Genomic DNA, 13,749 nt, shown 5'->3' on the forward strand with positions numbered 1-13,749 from the left:
GCCAAAGCTGCTACACTGGCAGCAGAGAAGCCAAACTCACCAAGTCGGCAGAGACAGCAGTGGTGATCAGTGCATAAGGGCCATTCACCAGGGCACCACTGATAAGCAGCATCACTGTTGCAAGTTGACAAAAACAGAAAGTGTGAGTTGCCTGAAAGACTGTTAACCATAACAACAGAAGACATCATAGCCTATGGTTCTCAAATGGTTTAATGCTTCATTGGCTTTCCTGACCCCATTACAGAATTGGGAAAGGAGGAAAAGCAACATACATTCCTGTCTCCCTTCAATGCTTACTCCATGACATGAATTCTCAAATATAACAGGAGATCAAAAGGCACTTCCCAGGGCCTTTATTGATCCTGGTAGGTCAGAAAAAGGGGAAAATCTGACCAAACTGACCCTAAGAGCAGGGGATGATCACAGGATCCACCCATAAGCCCCTACTCTGCTTGTACAGTACCAAGCACCAGAGGGCCCTAAAACTTAACAAGGCTTTTAGGTAAGTGAGACACTACTGTCAGCACTTGTGTCTCAACTTCTGTTTTGAGGTAACAGACAGAAAGCCACAAGTGAATTCAGCCTATACAAGTGAAGTTAACATTGCTGTCAAAAGTACTACAAGTAGTCTTTAAACACCTCTGACATTTGGCACAGGAAATACAATAAAGCTTGTGCTGACACAACAAGCTCCAGAGAGAAGACTAATGATATTAACTAAATCACTGTTCTCATGCCACCTTTTACTCATTTCCTAGCCCCCCTTTCTTACCCTGTAAAAAGCCTGCAAAACAAAGTATAGTGAATTTGATTACATACTTCCTCCTCTCAGGGAAAATATAAAATAAAAATAAAAAACAAAATTAAATTTAAAAAAAAAAAGAGCATCAAAGGATCATAAATGAAAAGTTCACAGAAAGCCAGGCAGAAAAAAAATTTACAAATACTCACCTACAGTCGCCTCAAGGCCCATTTTACTAACTGCAGAGAACATGTACAACTGTAAAGATGAAAAAACAAGCATTTTGAATACCAACATACGGACTAATCCTAGGTTCTCCATTTTCCCCATGTTAACTACAAAATATCTTAGTTGGTATTATGTGAAAGCTAGTTCTAGGTTTTACTAAATCCTTTTAGACCACAGCAGAATTATAGTTTGATTGGACACAGGAGGGAGATAAGGGGTATGCTCCTATTCCCCCGTATGTCCTTTCAGAAGAAAGGGCTGTGTTATGACACCACTCAATTTTAATCTCTCAAGTTGCCAGCTTCAACACAGCACAGAATACTGTTCACAAAAGAATCAAAGAAAATGCATCTCATATGTCCAACTGCCAGTTTTCCAACAGTTACAGCACAGAAATTTTAGCCTTTGAGCAGCTAAAATTCTGGCTAAGAACTGAACATCAAATTTTTACAAGAGAGTGAAACCTTCCATATAATCCTATAACAAGAAATATATTAGACTTGTTTGCTTGTTTAGTAAAGGGAGCCCAAATGTCTATATTTGTTCACATGCTCAACTTTTCATGCCAGCTTTTAACCTGGCCTGAACTCTTTACATCCAAGTTACAAGATGCTGTCTGCACAACTTCCAAAGGAATGCTGTCAAAGTCTCAGCCACAGCTGTAAGAGAAGGGCAAACTCTTACTGTGGGTGCTGCAAGCAATAACATCATTCCGCAGGTTGATGCCCTCTTCTCCAGCCTGTCTGATATCAGGCCTGCCAAAATTCCACCTGAAAGAAGGCATAGATGCGTGAGGAAAACACTTTGTGCATGTTTTACACAAAGACATCAGTTATACTTAATGAAACCCAACCCGGATTAAACCAATATGATACAGCTTCTAATGTACAGGTTATACACAGCAGCATAGAGCATGAGACTGACAACATAATTTTCACGTAGAAATATCCTTATTAACCCAAGATAGCTGGAAGATAGCAGCAGCAGACAGTTGTTCTTCCTCATTGTTTATTCTAACCAAATATCCAAGATGACAGGGGTCGGGGCAGAATAGAGATGGAAGAAATATTTAGAAATCATTGTTCTGCTGCTTTTGAATGCAAAAAGCCTTTTTGCCAGGTGCCACATGGCCCCAATGCTAGCATTCTGGAATCCAGCTGTGCCCAGCTACTCACTGGTCTCTTAACTCCTCACATGCAACAGTAAACTTGGCTCTCAAGTGCTCTGTCCATGTTGCACTGCAACCAAGGGAAATGAGCTATTCTAGATCTTGGGGGAAATGAAATATTCAGTTTTCTCTCCAGGTAGTCACTTCAGGATCTTTCATTTTCCCTACTTCTTGTGTTTGCCAATGACTGTACACAGAAGTACTCATCGGAGCACATGGCAGGAGGGGGCTGGAAGGCCTGAGGGAAGGAGCTGCCAAAATGATATAGAGGGAACTTGGTACAGGGAGAAGGAAAGGAAGTTCTCTGGATTCTCCAGATTCCTAAATACTGCTGGGCCTGCCTCTCCCGTCCCAGCTGCCCATCTCCAAAGCGCTCACATCCCACTTGAATTTAAATGTAAATGCCAAAGGTCCAGGCAGCACTGGCACATTGTTAAGCTTGTATTCACAGTGGAGTAAGGTGCTGCTGAAAGACATCACTCAGATCTCTAAGGTACTACTGACTCTGGCTTCTAGCTATCCGAGATGAAATAAGCAGTGAGAAATGGCAGAAGTCACATCCAGCACAAGACTAGAACAGTAACTGTAACATACCTTGACATCTGCATCTTGAACTACCAGGGTCTACACAGCTCTTGATCCAGTGAAACTTCATCATGAGCATCATTTTCTAATAGACTGATACAGGACTTATTTCCATAAGGGAACTGGGCGAGGTGGAGAAGGGATGGGTGTGGGGGTGCGTGCGTGTGTCATAAATCAGCCGGGCATCAAGATGATGATGCTTGGTTTATTGTGAGCTACACTGTCTGCACTGGCATAAAAAAATTTAACTATTTAATGGTCACCTCACAAATTACAAAGGAATAGTCTCATCCTCATTATTATTAGTCTCCCAATTTTATCACATACAGTTGTATGAGGCATCAAGAAAACAAACAAACAAACAAACCCACACCTGTGGCCGTTCCCCCCTGTGCTCACAAAAAATACACAACTGTACAAGCTGGGATAGTTCTGTTCTGCTAGAGTGACAAAAGGAAGATATTTTGATAGGTGGAGTGACCAAGACTCATGGCTCAGAGCTGACAGAGCTGAAAGATTCCATAATATTTACCTCTTACAATCTGTATGGGACAATATCAAGAGTTCTGTGAGTTGTTGAAAACCTAGCCAAATATCTTTAAATTGAACTAACCCAGCTCTCAACTTAGTACCTTTACTGCCACTTTTCTTTAGTATACATAAGACACAAGGATTAGTAATATAGGTAAGCTGTGTGTACCACAGCTTTTCCTAAACTGGTGTGATTAAGGATGAAATATTAATATATAAAACTTACCAAAGATTCCACCCACATCAAACAGTGTAGAAAGGTCCCCAGCTCTTCTAGCATCAAGATGCTCTAGTGACAGAAGAAAAATATTTGTCTCATTTCCAGACTACAAAATGTAGAAATCTCAACACAGTCTTGTCATGCTAGGATAAAGGCATTTTATGGCAGTTTTGTTTGTTCACAGAAATAAGCTACCATAAGCTGTCATTGTATATGACAAATAAGAATGTATCATAACTGGGTATTCAGGTATATAGTCTTTTGAATGCAATTACACTTGTGGCAGGACGTTTTAACACTTAAACTATAGATACAGTCCAAGCAATAAAGCTGTTGATTGCTGAAGTCTGGACTAACAATATTCCCATTTGTGAACAGCGACACATTCATAAACAGTTAACAAATGCTCAGGAGACTCTCTGCTCTAAAAGCATGATTAGCATACATTTGGATCACTTGGAGAGCCTTATCCTGCAGGCCTCCATCACATGACCAGTAATATTCATCATTAAATTACATCTGGCAACCCTGCTTGGCATAACATGCACTGTGTCGTTTATGGGGACTATGAAGAGACAGTGATTTCCTTAACTTCACTGTTTGCACATACTTACATTTAGTCTAATGTAGTTACTGATATGCTACAGGGTCAGATTTCCAAAAGTACCTCAGGAAGTTGGGGAACCCAGTCCTATTGTGTTAAGTATGAAGTTTTAAAAGGAGCTGAATTTCTAACCCGCTTTGGTATTTTTTTAGAAGTCTCCAAAATACATTTGAAAGAGCAGTATGTGCTAAAACAGTGGGGTCAGTGGCACTACCATAACGTCACCAACACCTGCCACAGTACAGATGGCAGTACTGTGGTAAATATCATTAACCTTTCTATTCAAAGCCCACTGCTTTCAAGGTACTCAGCCCTGCAGAAGCACTGGTTATTTGGAGTCCACACACAACAGCCTTTAGCTACAGGATTTGCAGCTCTATGTGTTTTCATAGGGTGTTCAAGCTGTCTCTCTCCGCTGGTTGTTACTGCCATACTTGTCCAGTACAGCTTTTTTGTTAGCTGGGGGTTTAAAGGTCACATTGTGACTCACAAGAACATGAATTTCTCTGGCTAGGGAGAACTCCTTTCTCTGCAGTCTTCAGCACAAAACAAAAAAGCAATACTGAACAGATAAAGAAGCTCATTTAGATTTTTTGTACATGTTTTAATAAGGCTCTTCGATCACGTAAAAACATTAGAAAGTAAACCTTTTTGACTGGTTTGCAAGAGCCAAAGACACAGCATTGACACTTGGAATTTCTGAAGATAAGCCAGATTCTTTTTTTGTTTGTTTGTTTTGAAAATGCCCTCTCATAATACTGAATTCATTGAACCGAGAAATATGTTAGCTGGTGACTTACAACTCTCCTGCTACTGTAGCAAAGACAGCTTATTTCAGAAGCAGTCATGATTGTTTTCTTATTTATTTCAAGCTCTTATTTCCAGACACTTTGTAGTCACAATTCTGTATCCCCTTACTGTGATACTTACCTACATTTGTGATATAGAGGGGAAGCCAGAAGAGGAAAGTATAGCTCACCAGCTTTGCAAACAGAAGACAAAGGGAGAACTCTATGACTCCCTGAGAGAATAAAGAAAATGGGAAGTTAGTATCTTGATAGAGGCTGCTACTTTCAAAGACCATTATGAAAACGGTTTCTAAGAAGCATTTAGGCTTTTCTTTTTCTCTCAAGAATTCCCAAGAAGCATTCTCACCCTGAGAGCACAAAGATTACCATCAGAGCAGACTATGGTATTTTACTTACATGCTTTCTCTTCTTAATTGTACTGAATTGACCGATGATAGAACACTAAAATGAACAGGAAGGATTTGATACTGTTTGGGACACCTGCATCATTTACGTTCCTCATGTAAAGAGTTTTTATATAGAATTATAGCAGATTTGGAGTGTACTCCAGAGAAATTGGCATATTTTTTGCATTCTTTAAATCCTTCCTTCAGATGGGCCTAAGATTTCTCCCTTATCGTTTAACTCTTTACAAAAAGCCAGTTAAGCAGTATGACACAGTTCAAATCAGTATATGGTAAGAGCACACTACAGACAGGGTATAGGCCTATTTGAAACACTCATTTGTTCCATCCTCTTTTCTGCTGGATCTATGAAAAGTATACTTACTGCACAGAGCTGCAACCAAACTGCCAAACAAACCTACCTTCATTCCCGTCACCATCTAATACATTTTTGTTTGAAACTAGATTTCTTAAATCCCTGGTACGGAGTACTGCAGTTATCAGCAGGGACAACACACATACACAGCTCACTCTACTTCACATCCAGCTGTGACCCTTCCCAACAACAGGCAGGAAAAGTACCACAGTGTTAGAGATTCCAGGTGGCAGCAGCAGCAGCAATTTTTCTACCCATTACTTCCACTTTGCCACAGGAAAAAATGGTTGAGACAGAGGACCAGACTGGATAGGATGAGAAGATGCAGGAATACAGTGGTTTGGTGTGGGAGATTTCTGCCCCTACCTTTAGACCTGGACCAAAACAATTTGCATATAATTCTACTTGTGCAACCTACTAAAGCTGCTAGGCTTTAAGCCAAGAGGACAATCAGGGATGATAGTCCCTGACCTAAAGGAAACTTCCTTTCCTTTCACCAGCAGTCTGAATGTTTGGGCTGTCTGAAACTTCTCAATATAAACCATAAAAGATATTTTAAAATTAAAGCTTTTAAAAACAATGTTGAGGAGTGTAAATGGGAAGCCATGGAAGGAAGTTCTGATACAGGGAATTGCTTACAGACTCAGCCTGCTATTCCATCCTTAACACCCATGTGTCATTAACTAAGACCAGTAAACTTTTACATTATAGGCTGTTCTAGTATTAGTTATAATGAGGTGAAAAAAAACCAAAACCAGTTTATATGGGTACTGGAGCCTAGATGCTAGTAGTTTCTAAGATACAACCAATGAGCTTATGCCATCTGCTTACTGGGGAAGAGAGTACTCTTGTATAGAGTTTCACTCCTCTGAGGGGTACACCTTGTCTTGTGTACCAGAATCTGATTTAGCCTATGTACACCAGAGCTGCCAATCAAAGCTTGTGATGTAAAGTTAATGTCATCTACCACTCCCTCTAGAACTGCATGGAAATATGAATTCTGAGGCAAAACTTAATTCTTAGAGGAACAGGCCAGAATAGCACATATACTCACAGGTATTCGCAAGGCCCCAAGGAAGCTGATAGCTGATGTCCCATGTCTACCTTCCCCAGTGACCACGGTGTTGGAGTTCAGTGACACACTGCAATTTTCACTGTCAATAAGCAAATGCTGCATCTCTGGATCCTGCAATTTTCCCCAGCAACACCACATGAAAAACAAATGAACAGTGCATCAAAACATGTATCAAGCAATCAAATAATTCCAAAATATTTTAAAAAAAAATTTATCTGGTTTATCACAGAGAGTTACAGCTTTTATACAGAGTATACATAGAGAGTATAGAGTATATACAGAATATCAGGTGAACAAGTCTGGTTGTTTATGTCAGAATGCATACACTCCATCATGGAATGAAGTTTCTGTTCTACTGTGGCACAATTTCAAGTTGCAAAAAACACATTAGAGTACGGTTTAATGGAACAAAACAATTTGCAGTCTGCCCTTATTCCACTACACAAATGTGGTCTAATTAACACTGACAATCTACCAAGTACTACAACATATTTCTGTATAAAAGCATGAATTAGCTTCCTTCTGTACAAATAGTAAGCACATTTTTCAGACTCTGTATAATCATCTTATTCACTGATTTAAATACAGGCCATTTTTCCAATTGAATTACGGATACCAAATGCTTTATGTTAAGCAATCACTTATTTTTTCACACCTGTTTCATTTGAGCATTGCAATCCACAAATTATAAAAGCCTGGAGTTTACCGATATTACCTAAATTGTGAATTCCGAGTTCTTTTCTAGCACTAGGAAAGATTTTACTCTAATACTGGCTGCTAAGAATACTTGTGGAACAAGTTATCACTCAACAAGAACAAGCCATCCCAGTCTAGCCATGAGGATAACGTTATTTTTATCCATCCACCACACTGAAGTGAACTCTCAGAATAGAACTGGAAATTTACATCTTACAGCTGTACATAGAAAAAGAAATTTCGGGTATAAATAGTCCTCAGTACTTCTTTTCCAACTCAGAAGGAGAACGGGATATAGCTATCCTTACTTTCACCTGCTCGCTGAGAAGCTTACCTAGCTGAGTACTTCTACTAGCTATGGATGTATTCTACATACTGTCTTCTTTCTCTTAATTCTTGTGCATTTGAGTAAGGCCTTTGTGAAGAATTAAGCCTCAAATATATATTTGGCTGCATGTTAGTAAGGATAAAATGGCAGGCTATTCCATTTCCAGCAGTTATTACAAAGATAAAAACTTTCTGATTAGTATTTGGTAAGCTGATGAAGAAAGAAAAAAAAAGTAACCAAGTGCTGGACAAATTCAATTCTGCTATTTTAGACTCAGTGATTCTAAATAAATTCTGTTTTAATGACTTCTTTAGGAGAAAACACTAGGAAACCAACCAGGCACCTGAGCCCAGACACTTAGCATAATTTTAGAAGCTACCATGCAGCATCCAAAAATGTTTGTACAGGATTGGTAGATAGGATGTAGGATTTACAGGAGACCCTGCACCCTGATGAAGCGTTAACTAGAAGACAGGAAAAACAGACCTCTGACGTGCCACCGTAAACCTATGTTATGGCACATGAGTCACTCCATCATCATTGTAAGTATTTATCTTCTGAATTACTGGAGCAACTTCAAAACTTGGAACTATTTTAGCAGTAGCAATTCAAAACATCAGCTATTGCACTTTTAAAAAAGAGAGAAAAAAAGAGAGAGGGGGGGAAAGAGCACGTGAGGGGAAAAGAACATGAAAAGAAAAAAGAAAACGACTTAAGCAATGAAGCTACCCACTAGATTCAATGAAAGACACTTCTAGATAGTGTCTTAAGTGACTATCTCTTGCACAATTTGCACAGCAAACTTAACCAGGATTGTCTGAGGTAATGCTGCTCGTTTCTCAGACAGGTAGATCTAAGCCTATTTAAGAAGAGTGGGTTAATACTGGACTGGAAGTGACCAAGGTCCGAATAACTTATTTAGCAATTCATGCTGGAAACTTTTATCAACAATATGGAATTTTTATGCTGCACATAGCTAAATGATTAATCTCTGCTTGGTAGAGATAACGCTGTTCAGTCTTGCCAGCTTGTCACGGAGTGCGACTAGGCATATGGCACACTCTTGATCTCTGGTGAAGGATTCATTATCCCTCAATTTTGTGTAATTTTTAAGAGGCCAACCTGACATAAGCAGTAAGGAACACACAGAGGTATTCAGGTCACGCACCCAAAACCACATTCTGCTTTCCATCACTGCATGTCCTGAATATTTGCTTTCTTTTTACAGTAATTGAAGAGGTCAATGAAAAAATCAGTAAAAGCTGCCATTCCAGTGTGCTTGGAGGAGACCAGCTCATAAATGCAAAACATCTGTTGTTTGTACAGGGACAAAAGCTGACTGCGATAATCAGCTCACTATAACAGTAACACAACCCCTGTAAAAAGGAAAGGTCAGCTCTGCTTTGACAGAAAAAAGATTAGCTTCTCTCACTGGCAGAAAATCAGGGGGTCCCAAACAGTGACAAAACAGCATTTTTAATTTTTTTATTAATCTCTTTCTAAATGTTGTTAGGACTCCATATTATGAACATATAACCCAGCCGGCAGGGTGGAGACAGCAGCGCAGGCAGGGAAGAATATCAACAGGATTGCCAGCAAGTGCCCTCATGCTTTGCTGTCTGTGTTGTCTCTCTGTCCTGCTCGCAAGGGAGCACCAGCCCGTGTGAGAGGGGTACGACTTCCCTGCCCACTTGCTATGCAGACTCTTTGCACAGGCTGATAGTAGAGGCACTAGCAGAGTTGGAAGAGAAATCTTTGTCTACTAATTTGCTGACTATATTTTAGCTCTGTCTTCACAACTTGTCTAAAGACACCTGCTGATACTCTTACATCTTCTCCCCTTATCTTACAGCTGGTTGTGAAATAATATTGCCAAATGGTTTCTGGGCTGGAGACTGTTCTTGGGCAGCTCAAAATGAACGCGAATAAACTCAGTACAGAGGGGGTTTAGGCTGGACTGATCAAAATTATGAGTAAAGCGTTTCCTTAGCAAAGATGTTCATCAACGGTGATTATTATACCCTGTGAATGCTAATTATTGTTCTATGGGCAAAGGATGAAAAGAACAGGAAGTTTCTATTTTCTTGTAAAAGTCTAAAAGAAGCTAAAAAAAAGTTATCCTCTCAAGATGTGACGTGCCAAGTGTACTGAATACAAATACAAAATTTCAAATAGAAATTTTCTGTTAATGTCCATCACAAGATAAAATGTCTTTTTGCTCACAAATGGGCAAATCCACAATTCAGTTTCTAGTGAGAATTACCAGCACTTATGCTTACAGATTTTAAGCAAGATTTCTGTGAATAATTGCTCATATTTAGAACTCTCCATTCTCCATGTATAGTCTTGTAAGTATATACATCTATTACATTAAAAAGGGAGAGAAGTAAGACTGCAAGGACAGGACAAACACAGTATAAGTAGTTTAAAGATTTCAAATGGTCTATCTTTAAAACATTTTGCAGTGCATTACTTTTGCTGGAATTGTATGAAGATCACAAGATAAGACCAACTGAGTAAGCATGGTATCTTATTCAGCTCAGCTTGCAGTATCTTAGATAACACTTAGTTTCCTCATCTGAAGTTACATTTGCATACGAAGATGGAAGTAGATTTCAGCATCATAAAAGGAAGAGCAATCTTTACCAATAGTAAATCTACTGTAAATATTCCATGTGAGCTTTAAGAAGTCTTCTATACTATTTAAGAAGTCTTCTATACTATTTTACAACAATACATTATATTTTACCTGAGGTTTGTTGGTTTCCTTAGCATTTAAGATTGGCATCTGGACTCTGAATCGAGATGTGCCATTCAGGAAGGTTTTAGAACTCTGAAAACAAAACAAAACAAAAAACTCCCATAATTTAATTGCTTGTTTTTTAAAGGATTACATTAGTGCTAATCAAGTCTCTGCAACAGAAGTCTTTGTGCATTGTAACATAAACATAACTCCAAATGGAGCATCTTTAATGACTCTGTATTTTGGGGTTTTAAAGTTCTTATGCACACCTATGGCAATGTACATAAAATGCAATCACAATTTTATTCAAAGGTTAACTTCATACTGTTTTTATATAGAAGCAGCAGACTGAATTCAGAGCACAGTCATACAATTCTTAACATCTTTAGCTGCTTTTTCCTCTACTGAACTTTCATTGGCATTGCAAACTTATTTTTTTCTCCTAAGCAGATGATCCTAGTAGCAACTACTAAGTTGATTTGTTTCAGTAAAACCTTGATTCTTCATTTCCCTATCCCTTTAAGATGAAAGTTTATCCCTTTAGCTTATGCTTACTGTATTCTTCTAACCCACAAATGGACTGTGCTCTTATGGGCAGGAGGGTTAATGAAGAGTCTGAGCACCTCCAGCATGCCCAGTACAGAAATTGAAGCAACAAGCTATAATTCAGACCCGAGATGGACTTGCTTTTTATACTTACTTATTAACAAGTGCATTACTATATCAGTTCACACCAAAATTGCATTCACTGGAAAACATCATTCTGAGAGCCTTGGTCTAAAAAGGTTTACCAGGGATGTTAAGATTCATCTGCCGAAATAAACATACAGCTTCAAAGTAGGTTTGCAGTCAGGTAGGGACAACCTACCTAAGACCACAAGGGGCACTGTGCATTCCTCAGGGACGATATGTTTAAGTGTCTAATCACACTCTGGATGCCACATTAAAAAAAAAACAAAACAAAAAAACAAAAAACAAAAAAACCCAAACCCTGCCCCAAATAAAACCCCCCAAACCCACCATCACAAATAAAAAAAGGAATGCTTATCCTCACTGAACATTTTAATTCAAAATGAATCACTAGGTAATTCTTCACTAGGTAATTCTTCCCCAACAAAACCACAAGGATATGTATTGCAGTATTCTTTAGACAAACTGCCATTCATCAACCAAATCTTTCTAAGGCAGTGAAAAACTTCTGAAGATAAGCTAAAGTATTTCTGCTGTTCAATGCAGAGTTGAGGCACAAACAGTCTTGGGCATGCATTCCCTAAAATAAACAAACAACACTCAAACCCCCAGGGTCTGATAAAACAGATTTTTTAAATTTTATCTTACAGAAAATTAGGCTCTTGTCAAAAAAGTGATTTACAGTAATCTCTGGGGAAGAAAATCCATTATCTAGAGACAAGTCATCTACATCTTTATTCAACAGCTCAGCAGAGAAAAAATGAAAGACTTTTTCATTTGACTGTCAAAAATAAGATCTACTGTGGTAAGAAGGAAATGTCTGGGGAAAAGTACTAGACTGAGAGGCTGCACATTTAGTACTTAGACTTCTTTCTCCTTCAGAAGATAAAAATTGCAGCCTAGTATCTTTTAAAAGCACAAGCACTTTGCCACAGGAGTTTGAGAGCCAAGTTTCCTGGAAATGCAAAGTCAGGTTAAAGAAAGTTCCTAGAACATAAAGACAGGTCTGTATGAACATGCTGCAACTAACATGTTTACCTATGGAAAAAAAAAAAAAGGTACAGGGAGAAAAGATGAGAAGCAATAAAAACAGTTCTAAATCATCACACTTCACAAATGCTGTTAAATCTACTCTTTAACTTTCATTATGAAAGTGCACCAATGCTTAACAAAGCACACTGACTTCTCACTTGCATTTGTTGTAAGTACAGCCTTTTGGAAACTTATAGATTAAGCCTCCAATGCTAGCATTTAAAAGCACTTTATTGTACTCAAATATTTGTCTTGAAACAAATTTCAGATTCATAAATCAGAGCCAAGGTGAATACAAGCAAATGAAGCAAGAATTGGTGAATAAAGAATAAGAACCATGCATTCAAGGCTCTGTGCCTGGCTCTCCACCTGTGCTTCTGGACAGCTTAATGAAATCAGACTACTAACCACTACAAACTGTAGAAATATTGGGCTCATGATCACACTGCAGATAAACAGTAGACCAAATTCACCCAAGACAGTGATACCAGGGATGACTCTGATCTATAAGTCTACCCTAAGTCCTTCCCTCATGTTGAGCATTTATTTTAGTTGTACTTAAATTTAACCGGCCTCATTCTTCCACAATGACGTTCAGCTTTTGGCACCAGCTGGCAGAGCTGCCTGCACCTAACCAAGACATCTGTCCAAAGTGACCTACTACAGCCTTATGAGCAAAGCAAGTGTGTATTTTCTTTAACGTCTTAGAAAAAACATTTCTAACTATTTGCAAAAATACACAGGTTGTTCAGGTTGTCACTGAAATGACTGAGCAAAAAAGGACAGCTAGCATTTTATGCCTGCTAGCAAGTGCTACCCCTTGCACAACACGGCTGAATTTTTTTGTTCCCAGTAATAACACAGTCTATTTTACCACATGAACCTTCCTTCAATTAGCAATCAGTTTTCTTTACAGTCATTGTCATCACCACATCTGCACTTGTAGGAGGTCTTCTTGAACTTCTATTGTTACCTTATTAATTTCCGTAACTTCTAAAACCACCCTCCCTGCAGTGAAGAGAAGCTGTGAGCCCTATTCACTAAGGATTTAGAATCCATTGTACTTTGCAGACCACACAGGTCTGAAGAGAGGTATTTGAGCAATTCAGACAGCATACAGCTTCCCAAAACAACAGCAAATCTTTATCTGAGAAGCATCCAAGGCAGGTGGGGAAGCACTTTTATAAACCTCTTACAAGATTTCTAGATGTGAATACGTGGAATAGGGAAGGAAGAAGTGATGCCTTTTGTTCTGGAGAGCAAGGTTTCCAGGGAAACAGAAGGTCAAATTCATCCCTACACAATGAGACTGTGCCTGCAGCGGTGATCTTGCTGGTACCCTAGAGAAGATTAGGTTAAATGCTAGCCCTTTTCTGGGACTGAGGCAAAGCGTGGTGAATGGAAGGGGAAAAAAGCTCCTAAAATAATAAATTTTTGTTAAAAATATCACGGCAAGTAGACATTGAATGTCAAATTTTTCCATACCAGCTCCCTGAAACATATGAGCAACATCCTATGCAGAACTCTTTAGCTATACTT

At 38.8% G+C, this 13,749-nt stretch overlaps 1 protein-coding gene across 5 annotated transcripts in view; it reads right to left on the bottom strand.

Moving 5' to 3' along the window:
* SLC37A1 (solute carrier family 37 member 1) overlaps positions 1-13,749 on the bottom strand; it is a 40,451-nt gene that overhangs the window by 8,799 nt on the left and 17,903 nt on the right. For all 5 annotated transcript variants that reach the window (XR_012651262.1, XR_012651261.1, XM_075033650.1 and 2 more), the window contains exons 11-17: positions 10,495-10,578; positions 6,701-6,832; positions 5,009-5,099; positions 3,481-3,543; positions 1,655-1,740; positions 952-1,000; positions 41-114 (exon numbers count right to left, since the gene is read on the bottom strand). Coding sequence is in view for 3 of the 5 variants with exons in the window: in XM_075033650.1 (XP_074889751.1) it covers positions 41-114; positions 952-1,000; positions 1,655-1,740; positions 3,481-3,543; positions 5,009-5,099; positions 6,701-6,832; positions 10,495-10,578 (579 nt within the window). In the remaining 2 variants the exon portion in view is untranslated. The remainder of the gene's footprint in view (positions 1-40; positions 115-951; positions 1,001-1,654; positions 1,741-3,480; positions 3,544-5,008; positions 5,100-6,700; positions 6,833-10,494; positions 10,579-13,749) is intronic.

Source organism: Buteo buteo, chromosome 8, assembly GCF_964188355.1.
Source record: "Buteo buteo chromosome 8, bButBut1.hap1.1, whole genome shotgun sequence".
NCBI lineage: Eukaryota > Metazoa > Chordata > Aves > Accipitriformes > Accipitridae > Buteo > Buteo buteo.